Source organism: Hyperolius riggenbachi, chromosome 3 (genome assembly GCF_040937935.1).
Source record: "Hyperolius riggenbachi isolate aHypRig1 chromosome 3, aHypRig1.pri, whole genome shotgun sequence".
Classification (NCBI taxonomy): Eukaryota; Metazoa; Chordata; class Amphibia; order Anura; family Hyperoliidae; genus Hyperolius; species Hyperolius riggenbachi.
The window spans coordinates 346,370,891-346,387,505 of NC_090648.1; the positions used below are offsets into that span (position 1 = coordinate 346,370,891).

Here is a 16,615-nt window from a genome sequence, read left to right on the forward strand (position 1 = left end):
CACAGAAATGACAGGAGCAAGTCGGTTGCTAGGCACCGGATTAAGATGGCCACCGGAACCAAGTCCCCTCCGAGTCCACGAATGGGCCTCGTCATTTCCGGCTGATGGGAGTGACGGGTCAGAAGGCGGAGAGGGAAGATGGCGGCGCCGGAGGAGCGGGAGCTGAGCCAGGAGCAGACCGAAAAACTGCTGCAGTTCCAGGTGGGAGGCGGTGTGGATAGCGGGGCTGCTGTTAGAGGCGGGGAGGCCGGGCCGCGGATCAGGCAATATGCTTCGGCCTGTTGTCTATGGAGCCTGGCAGTTTTTTTTTTTGCTGGATGAGTTGTAGGATAGATGAGCCCAGCTTTCCTGCATTGTGATTGGATAGAAGTGAGGGAGTCGGGTCAGGGGGTCCTGAGGGGGCAGATGCTAAGAGATGGCTGATCCTCACTAGCACTGTGTCAGTGGGCCTCCTGTGAAATAAGACCCAGTCCCAGATGCCCCATTGTAGGCTGCCAAACCAAAGGGTATCATGTTCTGTGGACTGTTACCCAACAGTTAGGGACTGACTCATCATTATAACTGTACTGCACTGGCCAAAGGGGTATTATGATTGCATCGTGATAAAACTAATAATAATATATAGGTAATTGCTGATAGCATCGCACATACCTGTTATGAGTGGCAATGATTGAACATGTCAACATACTGTAGCTAGCAGTGCCATATAGAAAACTCTCCAAAAAGTGCCAGGAGACACTATGGTCTCATTAATGGATTAGATTTAAAGTACAGGTGATGGTGGAAAACTTTTTAAGTACTTTTTTCATAATTTGTAGATTTGACCTGGTAAATTTGCCCATACATTTATAGATTGCCACTCAGTGTGGCAAAAAGATAGATCCCTTTGGGTCAGGATGGTGGTGTAGTGGTTAGTGCTCTCACATGCAGTGCTGGGTCCCCGGTTCGGATCCCAGCCAGGTCAACATCTGCAAGGAATTTGTATGTTCTCCCCGTGTCTGCGTGAGTTTCTTCCGGGCACTCCGGTTTTCTCCCACATCCCAAAAACATACAAATAAGTTAATTGGCCTCCCTCCCCTAAAATTGGCCCTAGACTATAATTTATACACTACACCAGGGATCCCCAAACGTTTCCGGACAAGGGCCGGGTCAACATACTTCAGACTGCGGGGGGTAGGTATTGAATGTAGGTATTGATTCCCTCCCCCATCATGCCTGCAGGAGAACTCCCAGCAGCAGCCATTCAGTCAAGCGGCGCCCAAAGAACGTCTTTGTGCACCAAACAGTGAAGCCTACCCAGATGACAACCTGTCATCCAGTTGGACAGCAGTGTCACCTGATTCAGAATTGGCTTGAAAGCCAGAAAATTACTGCTCGCTGGCTTCTACAGTATGGGTAGTGCCTGCACTGCTATTCTATATGTGGTCCATCAATATATTAAAAGGTGCAGTGGGCACATCTATAAGTTATACATTTTATGTTTCAGGGCCAGTGTAAAAGCCTGGGGAGGGCTGCATTCGGACCACGGGCTGTAGTTTGAGGACCACTGCACTACTCGATACATACATACATACATACATACATACATACATACATACATACATACATACACACACATATGACTATGGTAGGGATTAGATTGTGAGCCCCTCTGAGGGACAGTTAAGTGACAAGACAATATACTCTGTACAGCGCTGTGTAAGATGTCGGCGTTATATAAATAATAATAATAATGATGATCTCTATTTAATAAGAGAGGGAGCTATTATTTTCCACATACTATACAATACAATACAATACAATAACATTTCTATAGCGCTTTTCTCCCATAGGACTCAAAGCGCTTAGGCTCTCTCAGATTCAGTAATTAGTAGGATGAAGTATTCACACAACAAAAGTTATATTTCTGCAAATGCCAAACTGAACAGGTGGGTTTTCAGTCTGGATTTAAACACGTCCAGGGATGGGGCTGTCCTGATCTGTTGAGGTAAGGAGTTCCAAAACGTAGGGGCAGCATGACAGAAGGCTCTGGGACCAAAAGTTTCTAAGTGGACTCTGGGTATGACTAGATTATTAGAACCTGTGGATCTGAGAATGCGGGGATTGCTACACAGCTGTAACATATCTTTCATGTATCCAGGGCCTAGATTATTCAGATTATACTACCCATAGATATCCAATATATATCAAATCTTGAACTGCAGCATTGCACAGCCCTGGTTAGATTGTTAATTGCAACAGATTTTTGCTGAAAATTGGGCGCTAGTATGGTTGAGGTGAGCCAGCACGAAAGTCCATAGGAAAATTCTGTTTGTGCGATTAGGTGGACAGCACCCTCTTGAACTAGGTTTCAGATAATTTTTACATCCACACTATTTGGCCAATTAGAACACTTCTTCAAGTTGTAGATGTTCCTGTGATTGGAGAACTGTTCATGCAGGCTCATCTCAACCATAGCTATCAAAATTAGGATCAATCTGATGTGTTGAGACTTATGCTGGGCATACATGGGGTCGAGGCAGCCTTATCAATCGAGCCGCTGATGGCTCGATTGATAATATCCGACAGGTCTGATGACCCGCTGGATAGATTCCCCACGGTTGGACAATAGCGGGGAATCAAGCGGAAGATAAGCAAGCGCCCGCGGGGACGAGCAGGAATCGATGCGGCGGCTAATCGAGCCGCCGGGTTGACCCGTGTATTCCCAGCATTAGATTTCTTGCAGATTCAATCACAGTGATCAAATCTGTTAGGATTTGACTGGAAAAATCTATAAGTGTATTGGCACCTTAACTCAGGAAGGACATAGTGCTAGTCTACTTTAGGGGACCCAGCAGGAAACCTCATAGGGAAATTCTGATAATGTGATTGGGTGGCTGGCACTCTCTCCAACTGCTCGGTTACAGATAGATTGTAACAAACTGTCCACACTATTCAGCCAATCACAACTCTTTTGTGCTATAAAGAGACAAGACAAATAACATTTATATTGCGCTTTTCTCCTGGCGGACTCAAAGCACCAGAGCTGGAGCCACTAGGATGCGCTCTATAGGCAGTAGCAGTGTTAGGGAGTCTTGCCCAAAGACCCCTTACTGAATAGTTGATTGCTTACTGAACAGGAAGAGCCAAGATTATAACCCAGATCTTGTATGTCAGAGGTGTGAGCCCTTAACCATTACACTACCCAGCCACCAATATAGAGGGTGCTGTGATATGAGAACTGTTTCCTGCTGGGTCCCCTAAACTAGACAAGCGCTGGACATATACAGTAGGGTCTTGCTATAGAAAACTGATATACTGTAGTAAACCTCTGGCTATAGTAAACTCAGTCTTTAGGTCCCGGCCATTTGCTGTATTAATACACAATACAGCATATGACATGTTCTCATGTAGTAAACTACTTGGCTGGGTCTTTTTAACGCTTTCTATAAGTGAACTTGATGGCTAACACGGTACAATACCCTACTGCTACTGTAATACAAAGAGCGATTTTATGATAGGGACACTGGATTGTGGGCATATTTAATGACATTCAGAAATGTTTTTACTTCATTGTTCTCTGTACTGTAGGAAATGTTTAATTGCCGTATAAATGTGTAAAATAAAGTAAAACATTTTGGAATGGTTGAATTTACTTCCCTTCTGCCACCAATTGGATTTCATTTTGTAATCACCATCTGCTATTTTCTGTAGTAGTATTTGATGTTGTTGGTTGTTTTTAGTGGTTTATGTATTTGTAAGTTATAAAAAGAAGAGTTGCTGGTTAATAACTGGTAATCTGTTACTGGTAATCTGCTAGTTATGAACACAGTGAATCCAGCGCAGGAGACTTGGGCGCAGCTGGCGCCACCATAGGCCATAATAGGAATTACGGCTATAGCAGAGCACAGGGAGTAACTTCGGCGCCGCCAGAAGACTGAGCTGAAGTTACTTATAAAACACAATAATTCGGCTTCCAGCGATTGCATTCCCCACCGTCCATGGTGGCCTAAAGGGGGAATAGTATTTAACACGGCCGGAAACTTGTGCAGCATCAGGATCAGCCATACACCGGCTGTATCCTGCGCCCAAGTCTACCGTGCCAATTCATCTCGTACGCTGCTAGTTAAGGTGCTTATACACATTTATTTTCTCATTCGAATCCCTGCAGATTCGATCACTCTAATAGAATCGGATGGGAATCTATTCCTTGAAATGTTTGTCAATCGATTCTGACCAAAAATTGATTGGACAGGACAAAAAATCTAGGTCAATTGTGGGCAGGGCAGTAGAGATGCGAAGTTCGGATCTTTTCAATGATCCGGATGATTCGAATCGGATCATTGAAAAGATCTGGATCTTTAATCTGAATCTCGGATCATTTTACTATGGAGGCATTCGGGGGTGAAATGACTAGCAGGACAGGACTTTCCCTGCGGTGGACAGAGAAGGGGAGGGGGGTTGACACACAGAGAAGGGGAGAAGATGGGTAGGGAGTGGACAGAGAAGGGAGGAGGGACGAGCAGAGAGCAGAAATGTTTGTTTGCACACAATACCCACATGCTGAAGTCATATGCTTTACATATATTTCACCTATATGTTCATCTGTATACTTTGAAAGCAAACGTCGCACAGTGAAAGAAAGCATTCCCCAAAGTATTCCCAGAAGTGAAGTGCAGCTGTTTAGAGCAGTGCAGGAGGATCATATTGCCCTGCAATCACAGTGCCTGCAAAGTTACTGAGCTGTGCTGAGCTGAGCCAAAAGCTTCCAATTTGTTCACTATGCAGCACTACGAAACAGACAGCCTATAATGAGCAGCACATTATAGCCAGTATGTGTGCTCTACACACATATGGCAGTGGCACCCATGTCCCCTCTCTCTCATCTACCTGTCCCTGGCTCCCCTTCAACAGAGCGATCCATCTCTGCTCTGCTTCCAGGACCCCGCTGCCCGCTGAGAGGGGGGCGTGTCGCTCCTGGCCACACCCCTTTTGCAATCCGACTCACTCATTTTGATTCGGATGATTCGACTCACAAAAGAGATTCGGATCAAAGATCCGAACAACACTACAGGGCAGGAGCGGCAGACAATCGATAGACTATAGTGTAACATTGCATCAAATAGTGCAGTGCTGTGGTTCAGTCGATTGGGTGAATTGCATCAATTTATTGATCAAGCAGGATGGAAGATGTCGACCGTAAAGGAGTTGGTATCAATTTTCTTTTTCTTTAAATATTTTTATTATGGTTTTTAGCATATAAATGCCACTTAGATTCATTTTAACAATAACAAATCATAATTTTCATTATTACAAGTACCGGGTACATTTCATTTAAGGCCTATGTTGGAACAATTCCATTTAAACAATAAGTGAATTAGCTGAATTGAAATCCAAATATAATATTTCCCCCCCCCTCCCTATACCTCCCTTCTCTTCATGTGCTTCTATTTCTTCCCTTTCCAAAAGCTGGTTTATTTTCTCTCCAATTTTTTTTTTAATTCATTGTTCAAATTGATTAGGTTGTTAAATCGCATAGGATATTGCTTTTAGTGTGTGGGCAACTAGTTGATTGACTTCCAATCAACCACACTGTAGTTGATCGCCAAATAAAGTTTCAGTTAATCAGTAGATGCAAAATTGCTAGATGTATGACTACCTTAAGGCTAGTTACACACCGGGACGTTGCGTTATAGTGGACATTATGGTCGCATAACGTCCCCTAACGCAACGCCTGCCGGTGTTGGTAGAGGACGTTGAGTGAGCCGCGTGAAGCGGCTCTTTCCGCATTAGGGCAGTGAGAGTGGCGCTGATTGGCCGGCGGGACCACTTATTGCGGAGTGAAACACTCCGCATCACGTGGTACCGCCAGCCAATCAGCGGCCACCAGTGCAGTGCATATTGAGTAGCCATGTGCGCGGCTACGTAGCGGCCTCTCCCCGCCTCCTCTCCGCCCCAACACTGAGCATGTGCAAACAGTCTAACGCGGCTTAAGCCGCTGGAATGCTATAGTATGCTACACGTTCTGAAGAACGTGCAGCGTTACATGTAACGCAACGTGGGCAGTGTGTGAACAGCCCCATTGACTTTGTATTGCTGTGAGTTGGGGAGCGTTACAGGCTGCATAACGTGCGCCTGTAACGTCCCTGTGTGGAAGCAGCCTAAATGTATGACTAGCATTAGTCCTGAATCTGATAAGCCATGTACAGAGGTCCCCTTTCAATATCATTGAATTGGATTTATTATACGCCGAACTTCTAGATCACTGGTGATGATGAGCAAAAAAATGTGTGAACTGTGCAAATTCCAGTTCACTACGTCTATTTCATGCCTATATACAGCAGATTGGATCGCTGTGGTAGAATCTGCTGCGAAATTGTCAACGCAAATGTTGACCGATCAACCGATTTCCATCTGAAATGGATCAACTCAGACGATCTGTCCAGGCGGAAAATTTTTCTTGATCGCCGGCGGGTCAGGAGCATGTTGTTAGCGGCGATCGATTTGGTGGCGACCAAAGCAGCAATGCTGTAGCCTGTCCGCTGGCACGAGTCCCCGGGGCCGTGCTGTCCCTTTCTCTGGCTGGCCTTCGTCTCCAGCTCCTCTTCACTTCCTGTCTCGTCCTTTGAGAAGGGGAAGTTCAAACAGTACAGCGCCCTCTGTTTGAACTTCTGCTCGGAACAGGAAGTGAAGAGAAAATGAAGAAGGCGGCCAGGCAAAGAAAGGGACAGCATGGACCTGAGGACTCGTGCTGGCGGACAGGTAATAAAAGCTTAGAGAGTGGCGCCCCATAGGAGACTGGCTCATTTAAATATCATGGTATAGCGTCCAATCCCCATGCTCCTGATGAGTCACGAGGGAGTGACGAAACTAGTCGAGCGAGCGGGGAAGTGGACGCACCAGGAACTAGGTAGCGGCGGCCAGGAAACGCTGTAACGGAGGTTTATCATCTAGCCCAGCTTGGCAACGGGGGAGAGCCCGTAACAAAAACTCTGTGCCCTCAATACTATGGTGACATGTGAGTGCATATTTTTAATAAAGTCTTAAAGGTTTTTAACTGTATTACGCTATGAGAGGCTCTTGTTTGAGGTACATGGAAAGCAATCTGAGCAAATGAATTTGAAGCATGCTGGACACTAATGGGACCAGGGCCTGAGGCACTGGGGTAACCTGGAGGCTTGCGCTCTTTTGACCAGTCTAATAGTGGTCAAATTGAATCTGGTGAGTGCGCTCAATACTGGTGTTATCTGGTGGTGGATTGATAAGAACCTGCAGCACCAATATATGGACATTTGAACTGGGACTTTTGTGTCATATTTTATATACATAGAAGGATGTGCGCTGAACTGCATTTGTAGACATTGTGGACAGGTAATATCATTGCTGTTGGTCGGGGGGTCCCAAATGGGGGAGGCGAGGCAGGCAGAGGCGGCAGCAGCTACACAGGTTGTGAATCGATTACATGCTGAAATCTATTAAAAATCTGTGTGCAGTGTATGGGCAGCTGATAGGTATGGTTTGGCTGCTGATAATGACCTATACGCTATACTAATGAATTGACTATTTATATTCTGTATTGTTGCACTATTGCACTAGGCACTTTCACTTGATGAAGCTTCCAATTAAGGAAGTGAAACATGTTGAGTCTTTTGGTGTAGGGTTGTGTTTGTTTATGAATACTTATGATGTTTAGGGAATGACAGTGATTCTCCTCATGTATATCTATTTCCAGTCCCTTACATCATAGTAACAGTCCATCCATTGATGTTAGTTAGCAACCTGTAAAGGGTTTTAATGGTATGTTAAAAGTGAAGTTATCGTGTGTTAAATTTACCTATTCAGGTCTATTGTGTTTTGTTCAGCCGATAGATCCCTCTCTGGTCAGATTCGATCAGAGAGGGATCTATCGGTCGATCTGGTGGCAATCGACCAGTGTATGGCAGCCTTAAGGTGGCCATACACTCGTTAGATTAGCAGCAGATAGATCATCAGATAGATTTCTGATCTATCTGATGTGTTATGGAACATTTTTTACTAGGAACAGATTTCCAATAGATTTCAGTATGAAATCTATTGAAAATCGATCTGATGACCTTATTTTTGCCATCAGATTTCCATTAGAGCCAATATAAAATAATAAGCCATCCCAACAGATCGACCTAGATTTTCCAGCATGTCAGATCGATCGAAATCGGCCGCAAAATCGATCGATTGGTCAATCGATTTGTGATCAATTTCAATCGGCCACTAATCGGCTCAGTGTATGGGCACCTTTAGACGAGTTATTGGAGGAACACAAGAGATTTAATTTCAGATATTTGTGCTTCCGTCCGTTTTGTGGTTTAAAACCTAAATAACCTAAAGTGAATATGTACAGTGTATAGAAGCAAAGTGGTAGACAAATATTTGCTTTGTCGTCCAAATTTGCATGCAACTGCAGTACAACTTTCTTTTTGCCATTTCTGGATTCAGCTTCTGGGTAGTTCAATCACAGAAAGAACAAATAACGACACTGCAAACAGTGTCTACTTCAGAAGGTAAGGCTTTGTAGTTCACCTGAAGTATGTAAGGGCAGTTTTAAGATCTCAACTCCAGTAACAGGAAATAAAAAAAACAGTGGTCTTAAAGAGAACCCGAGGTGGCTTTGTATAACGTTAGTGGGGCACAGAGGCTGGTTGGGCACACTAACACCAGCCTCTGTTGCCCCATTGTGTGTGTCAAAGACCCCCCTGCTCGCCGCTATCCTCCCCGCAGTGCTGGCGACACGCAGCGCGTCGCCAGCACAATGTTTACCCTAGCGCTGTCTGTCAGCGCCGCTCCCCCGCCTCCTCCGCATCGCCGCTACCCGCCCTCGTCCCTTCCCTCCAATCAGCGTGAGGGAAGGGACGAGGGCGGGTAGCGGCGATGCGGAGGAGGCGGCGGAGCGGCGCTGACAGACAGCGCTAGGGTAAACATTGTGCTGGCGACACGCTGCGTGTCGCCAGCATTGCGGGGGTATAGCGGCGAGCAGGGGGGTCTTTGACACACACAATGGGGCAACAGAGGCTGGTGTTAGTGTGCCCAACCAGCCTCTGTGCCCCACTAACGTTATACAAAGCCACCTCGGGTTCTCTTTAAATCTATAATGGTTGGTGTACAGCTGCAGCAGGCACAGCTGTATATAAAAACTGTCCAATATAAAATCCAAAGGTAGTACTTAAACATGTACCTGAGATGAATCAAATACAAGGATTTATACTTACTTGGGACTTCCTCCAGGCCCCTGTATTGCATTGGCTTCCTTGGTGTGCATCCAGTCTGTTCCCCCACAGTCAGCTCCGGTAAAGAAGATTCTGACTGAGCCAGGTGGGGACTTCTGCTATGCGTGGCCCGGCCAAGTATATTTAGATCAGGTGTTTCTGACATTGTCAGATCTGACAAGATTAGCCGCATGCTTGTTTCTGGAGTTATTCAGACACTACTGCAACCAGAGATCAGCAGGACAGCCAGGCAACTGGTATTGTTTAAATATGGCAGCCTCCATATTCTTCTCACTTCAGTTGTCCTTTCAGTATCATGGAACACTGATCTACCAATCAAGTAAACCCCTCGAGCGGCCAATGCGATTGCATCCCAGGCAGGAGGACCTGATCTGGAGCTTCTGTGTTCTCAACCAATAGGACCACTCAGTAAAGGCTCGTACACACGCCTGACTGCAGCCAACGAAGGGTCCGTCGGCACCTCCCGGTTTTCAGCAGACAGTACAGCGTGTGTACAGTCTGTCAGCAGACTGATAAGGCTGTTTCTGAACGATCCGCCGGACGGATCTAGACTTCGAGCGAGCCTTAAAACCTCAAATCACTAAACCACCACTCCTATATGTAAATTATCTCTTGTGAGAAATGCCTTCAAAGCAAGTATTATTTGCACTGGAATACTCACCTGCACTCTCTCTATAATATAACTTGAGGTTGGGTGAGGTTCAGAGCACATATAAAAAGACACTCTGAACCACTTATTTAATTACTGTTTAGGTCCACTTTCATTTCAGCTTTTAAGCCTCTTATATGCTGAGTATATAAGCCAGACATCTCCAGACAATCTGCAGCATCCAGCTTTGTCTATAAAGCTAGCCATACAATCTTGGCATGTATCATTAAGACATTCCTACCAAACTGCTCACAGAAGAATTGTTAAAGTAAACTGAGCACCTGGGTGCTGCTTATCTCAACAAACCCTATCAAACGGCGCTCCCCCAAAGGGAGGTTTATAAATGATGAAGGCTTTTAGGGGGGCAGTGAGCAATCACTTCCCTTTGGGGGCTGCTACTTACCCAAATGTACTGGGAAATCTATTGTGCAACAAGCTGCATTTATCGTAATTTTGATCAACTCATGGCAAAAATCAATCAAAACTTCAGTAAAACTGGACAGAACATTTTGGTCAATTGGACACAACAGGAGAGTGGAGGTAGATAAGACTGCCCATAGCATTGCACTGTATCGAACAATTCCAATCAGAGAAAATCAGAGAGGTATTGATCTGTTTTCCACATTCATTGGCAATCTATACATGCATGGCCATCTTTAGTAGCAAGATGGAAATGGCTGATTGGAAGAACAATAGGATACCTGTGTATCCCAGTGATATTGATGCAGGACTTGTATAGATTGGATAGAAGCTGCTGTACAGAAGGCATTTTATTCTTTGTCATTTGCTTCTCCTCTTCTTCCAGCACTTTAGCCATTCACTTCCTATGTCTTCTACTGGAGCATAGGGCCTCAATAAATGTTTTTCACGGTTTCCTGTCCTGACTGATCTTGCCTATCTTGGTCCATGATGTCCTTGCGTTCTTTATTTCTTCCTCTACACTTCTACCTTGGGGATTCCACCTTAAAGTGAACCTCCAGACTAAAAATCTACTCAGCAGCAATGAAAAGGCTTGGTGTTTCTTTAACAGTTTCACAGCATCAGAACTTTGTTTTTCTTACCAAAGCGTCATTTTTAGCTGCACAGAAGCTAAGCTCCACCCCTTCAAAGAAACCTGCCTGGACATTTTTCCCCTGATGCTGTGCAAAGCATGAGATTTCTGATGATCTCCTTGCTTAGCAACTGGAAGGGGTGATCAGTACACAGGACAGTTGGAACTGTCTCTCATGCTCCCTGTCACCTCATTTCAACCAAAAAGATGGCTGCCCTCATGAAATCACAAACATTTGCCTGTTCTTTTAAAACAGGGTGAATAAGCGATTATATTACCTATCTATTTTAATTAACATAACTAATGTAACTTAATGACCGTATGTTTGTTTGTTTAGGTTGAAGTTCCTTTTTTAAGGTTTCTTTCTCAATGGCGTTGGACTTATGAAGATTATAACCAATCCACCCCCACTTTCTGCATTTGATCTGTAAATTTAAGGTATTGACTCCTGATCTGTATTTTAAAATCCTGTTAAAAAAAAAAACACAGCGAAACTCACCTACTCAGTGTTCCCATCACCGCCTCTTCCGTCCTGTCAGTTTTTCTGTTCCACCGCGGTAGCCTTTTGTAAATGATGGCATCTTCACAGTAATGGCAGTGACCCGGTAGTACGCCAGAAGAACTTCCGGGTCAGCGCCATTGCTGTGAAGATGCCAGCATATATGAGAGGACACGGTGACGGAACGGGAGAGGGGACAGGATGGAAGAGGCAGCAATGGGAACCTGGAGTAAGTAACTTATGCGGCTTATTTTTTTAACCGGCTTTTAATAAATAATGCAGAAGGAGCGGTTTAAGTAGCTTGGTCAGGGAAGGAGGGGGCATTCTGAGGAGGGAAACTGCCACTTCCTCCTCACACATATTCGAGTAGAACGGGGACCGCAGGGGGCACTAATCAAAAAGGATGGTGCTGTGACATTTGTCATACAACGGAATAAATAAAATGCAAACACCTCCGTCAGTTCTGGGATACTTGGTTTTCTTCTGAGACAACGATTTACAAAGGTTTGAAGGCTTGTTATCTCTTTTGTCACTTTCCATGTTTTACAGCTATACCGGAGGACTGCCTTCATGTTGCTCTGGAATATTTTGAGTTTAAATTTTAGGGAGATATCATGTGATCTCCATATCGGGTACATTTGTACAATGGCTGCATTTGCCTTTTGATGCAATTTTTGCCACCAGAAACACCGTCCACTGTCACCAGGCCAATTAACCAGAGGATCCATTTCAAACTCTTAACCTAACTTACAAAGCTCTTCACAATCTGTCTCCACTGTACAACTGCTCACTAGTTTCCGGATACCAACTCATCCGAAATCTCAGATCTGCACACAACCTTCCTCCTCTAGAATCATCTACACGTATTTATGTACGTATACAGTATATTCATATGTGCACGATTTCTCACGTTCTTCACCCTTCCTCTGGAATTTTCTTCCACAACACATCCATCACTCTCCAACCTTTGATATCTTTAAACACTTCCTCAAAACTCACTTTTTCATTTCAACCTGAATTATTGCAAATACTCTGTTTTAAGAAAGCACATTTCTGTTTTCCATAGCATTTTAGTAAGAGGGTTTTTTGGTCCATCATAGCCCCTTACACACTCCTAGGCGTTCTGGTTCACTTTGAGCTTGCTGGGTACTCTGGATGTTTCAAGTCCTACCCCATAGAGCCACATTAATCCATGCCATGCATTGATGAGGATCAACCAATCCAAAACAGTCTGTGTGCATGTTGGATTATTGTAGCACTTTTTATTTAACAAGCTGATACATTCTTGTATGCCAGTGGATCTGGAGGTGTGGCTAGCTTACAGGGACAACAATGGATAATTTGCATATTTCAGCAGTAATGCACTGGGAGACATCTTGGAGCTCACTCCAACCGGAATTATTGCTAAAACTTTTTGTTTTAAGAAAGTAAACTTGTTTTTCTGACAAGAATACGCTGTACCTTAGGCCATTACCCCTTGGACATCTGGCCAAGTTGTACTTCTTACTAGATGACCTAAAAACACAGTGCCTCGAGGTATGAATATTGTACCCACCTCTTGTCCCCCTCCTATTCCTTTAGATTGTAGGATTGCAAGGGCAGGGCTCTCTTTTGTGTCTTGGAATTTGCTATAAATTTTATCCATGAGGTTACTTTTGTTGCTGTAATTTCTAGTTCAGTATTTTGTACTAGTTTCTGAATTTTGTACCAATTCTGTATTTTGTGTATTGGTGTATTACATTGTCTTATTATGTACCCCATGTTTGTTTCTTACTTTGCACAGCACCATGAAATATAATAGCACTTTTGTAAATCAATAATAATAATAATTGTGCCAAGGTTTAGTTGGGCCTTAACCTCCTTAGCGGTAACCCCGAGCTGAGCTCGGGGTAAGCCGCCGCGGAGGATATCTCAGCCCCTGGTGGGGCGATTTCTGTTCTGTAAAGTGCTGTACGCGCAGCTAGCACTTTGCTAGCTGCGCGTCCAGCTCGATCGCCGCCGCTCTGCGGCGATCGTCCGCACGCAGCGGCGGAAGAGGCCCCCGCCAGAGCCCTGCGCAGCCCGGACCAATCAGTCCCGGGCAGCGCAAAGGGCTGGATCAGATGTCGGCTGACGTCCATGACGTCATTCCGATCGTAGCCATGGCGTCAGGAGAAGCCAAACAGGAGATCGCGTTCTATACGCAATCTCCTGTTTACTTTTGTTGCCGGCGGCGATCGGACTAGAGGGACACATGCGCCCTCTAGTGGTGTTTTATGTAGCTACCACTCAGGTAGCTACATGAAACAAAAACAAAAAAAAAATTAAAAAAAAGTGCAATGCAGCCTCCTTGGCGGAAAAATTGAACCGCCAAGGAGGTTAATGATCATCAAGGCTAGGTACTTTGGACCTGTAATCTTAAATTGTTGTTTTATTACCAGGCGGAGGTGCAAGTAAAACACCAAAATAAACCCTGTGATATTGCAATATTTCATGTTTCTGCTTAAAATATATACAGTACTGCAAACAAAACGATACAAATTTGACTCAATACAGCAGTTGCCACGTTTCCAAACAGTTCGGTTGAAAACAGTGTTGTCACAAACGGTAGGAGCTTAAAGGAGAACTCTAGGAAGCAAATATCCCCTCATATTTATCTGATTAATTTTTTATACGGTTTTCCTATTTTTAATGTACTTTAAAATGTTGAACGCTAAACTGAGCATCTCTGCTATTGAAAACACTGTCATGGAGAAAGTTTGAATAAAACTTCATACATGTTTTTTTACACCACTGGATGTGCTAAAGCCTCAGTATACCTTCACAGATTCCATTAATGGGGCAAAAATTGGCTGTTAATGGAACTTAAACTGATTAGTGTATGTTTGATTTTAATCTCTTGCTGGAAGTGGGTAGGTTCAGGTGATCTGCGCACATATAGAAAGACTGATAGAACACACAGTTCTGTTTTTTCTTTTCTTGAAATGTTAGAAAGAATTGTTCCATCTTTTCTCGGGAAATAACATGTCATTTAACCAATTAGACCTTATGCACTGTGGCTAGTGATAAATTATAAATAACATAATTTACAACAGGCATCTGTCTCCATCGTCTGCAAGTACTATGGCTCAAATTTCCGTTGTTTCTGGATTTAATTCACTAATGCTAGGAAGAACATGCATGCCCCCTAGGGATAATCCATGGTGAGCTACTACTGGCTGAAATAGATGACTTGATCCTTAAGGCCCATACACACGTCGGATTTCCACGAACGACGGGTCGTTTGAACGTCCCGTAGTTCGCCCGCTAAATCGGGCGTGTGTACAGACTATCGTTCGTTTGATAAGAGTGAGTTTGAGCGATCCGCCGGGCGGATCGCTCAAACCCACTCTTATCAAACGAACGATAGTCTGTACACACGCCCGATTTAGCGGGCGAACAACGGGACGTTCAAAACGACCCGTCGTTCGCGGAAATCCGACGTGTGTATGGGCCTTTACTTTAGCATTTACTGAGTCAGTGACTTGTTGGCACAAATATGTAGCTAATGAAGTCTTAGCTCCTTATTCCAAGACTTGGTACAGTGTTCTACATATATGTTTCTGTCCTGTTTGAGAGGTAAGGGGTTGGGATGGGACTGCTCTTTGCCATACCAGATTGTTCCGTCTTCCTGGTCACATGGTGCATGTGGGTTTACTTGCTGTTTGTCCTGCCACCAAAACCTGCTGTTCAGTCACTGAGAACTCTATTGCAATTAAGGCAGGCAGAGTGGGAAGGCGGAAGAGGTAGAGCTGGGAGTGGAGTGTGTTGGAGACCCAGGCATAGTGCCCAGCTAAAAGCTCCTAGATAGAACACTCCACCAATATCAGCATACCAGGCCCAGAGCTTGCACCGTTTAAGATTTAGATAAATATAAGTGTCCCTTCTTAAAGAGAACCCGAGGTGTGTTTAAAGAATGTTATCTGCATACAGAGGCTGGATCTGCCTATACAGCCCAGCCTCTGTTGCTATCCCAAACCCCACTAAGGTCCCCCTGCACTCTGCAGTCCCTCATAAATCACATCCGTGCTGTAAGGCTGTGTTTACATCTGTAGTGTCAGTCTCAGCTGCTCCCCCGCCTCCTGCATAGCTCCTGCCCCTGTCCCTTCCCTCCAATCAGCAGGGAGGGAAGGGATGCAGGTGGGGACTGGAGTTCTGCAGGAGGCGGGGAGAGCAGCAGACTGACACTATAGAGATAAACACAGCCAGCTCTGACAAGCTGTTTGTCAGCAGCGTGGCTGTGATTTATGAGGGATTGCAGAGTGCAGGGGGACCTTAGGGGGGTTTGGGATAGCAACAGAGGCTGGGCTGTATAGGCAGATCCAGCCTCTGTATGCAGATAATATTCTTCAAACCCACCTCGGGTTCTCTTTAAAGCAAATTTGAACTGAAAAATTCACTTAAGGTTTGAACAATGGGTCCTAGGTCTATCCCATTGTTCCCTTGCCATGTCAGTTTGAAGTAACTCATCCTACTAGGTCTTCGGCACTTTGGATCTACTCGCGACCCCGGGTATGTTACGTGGCCATGCTCCTCTTTGTGCATAAGCAGGACCGTACTGCGCCACAGGCTCATGGACAAGCGCTTTCGGTTAACTGCATAGGCACGGTCATTCTTGTGCCATTGTGTGTAGAGAACCGCAGTCAAGATGTTCAAATGAGTCCCAGACAGGGACTCATTTGAAGTAGTCTCCAGGAGGATAGGTAAGTACCTAATTTTCTTTAGGTTCACCTCAGGTTCTCTTTAACAAGGTACTCTGTAAAACCCATCTCAGGGCTGGTTCAGACGGGCGTTTTTGTGGCGTTTAACGCAGCGTTTCAGACGCAGCGTTTTTTGGGGTCTACTGCCATCCCATGCAAGTGAATGGGAGCGTTTAGAGCTGGCTTTTGCAGGCTTTCATGAAAGCCTGGCAGTAGATCCCAGCGTTGCGTCTAGTCTCAAAAGCAACATGCTGCTTTCAGAGGCAGTAAACGCGAGGAAACAATAGCAGAGACCAGAACTGCTAGCCTTGAACGCTTTTCAAAAGCTTTCAAAAGCTAGCTTTTAAACGCTGGCGTTTGAACGCAATGCCAAGCAAAAGCTCAGCAGACGCCCGTGTGAACCAGCCCTCACTCTGTGAAATATTCACTTTTACTCTTAAAGGTGGAGCATAGTAACAG

At 44.9% G+C, this 16,615-nt stretch overlaps 1 protein-coding gene across 1 annotated transcript in view; it reads left to right on the top strand.

Moving 5' to 3' along the window:
* Positions 1-53: 53 nt before the first annotated feature.
* FAF2 (Fas associated factor family member 2) overlaps positions 54-16,615 on the top strand; it is a 34,872-nt gene continuing 18,310 nt past the window's right edge. The window contains exon 1 of the mRNA XM_068277041.1: positions 54-201. Within this exon, the coding sequence (XP_068133142.1) occupies positions 139-201 (63 nt within the window). The 5' untranslated portion in view covers positions 54-138. The remainder of the gene's footprint in view (positions 202-16,615) is intronic.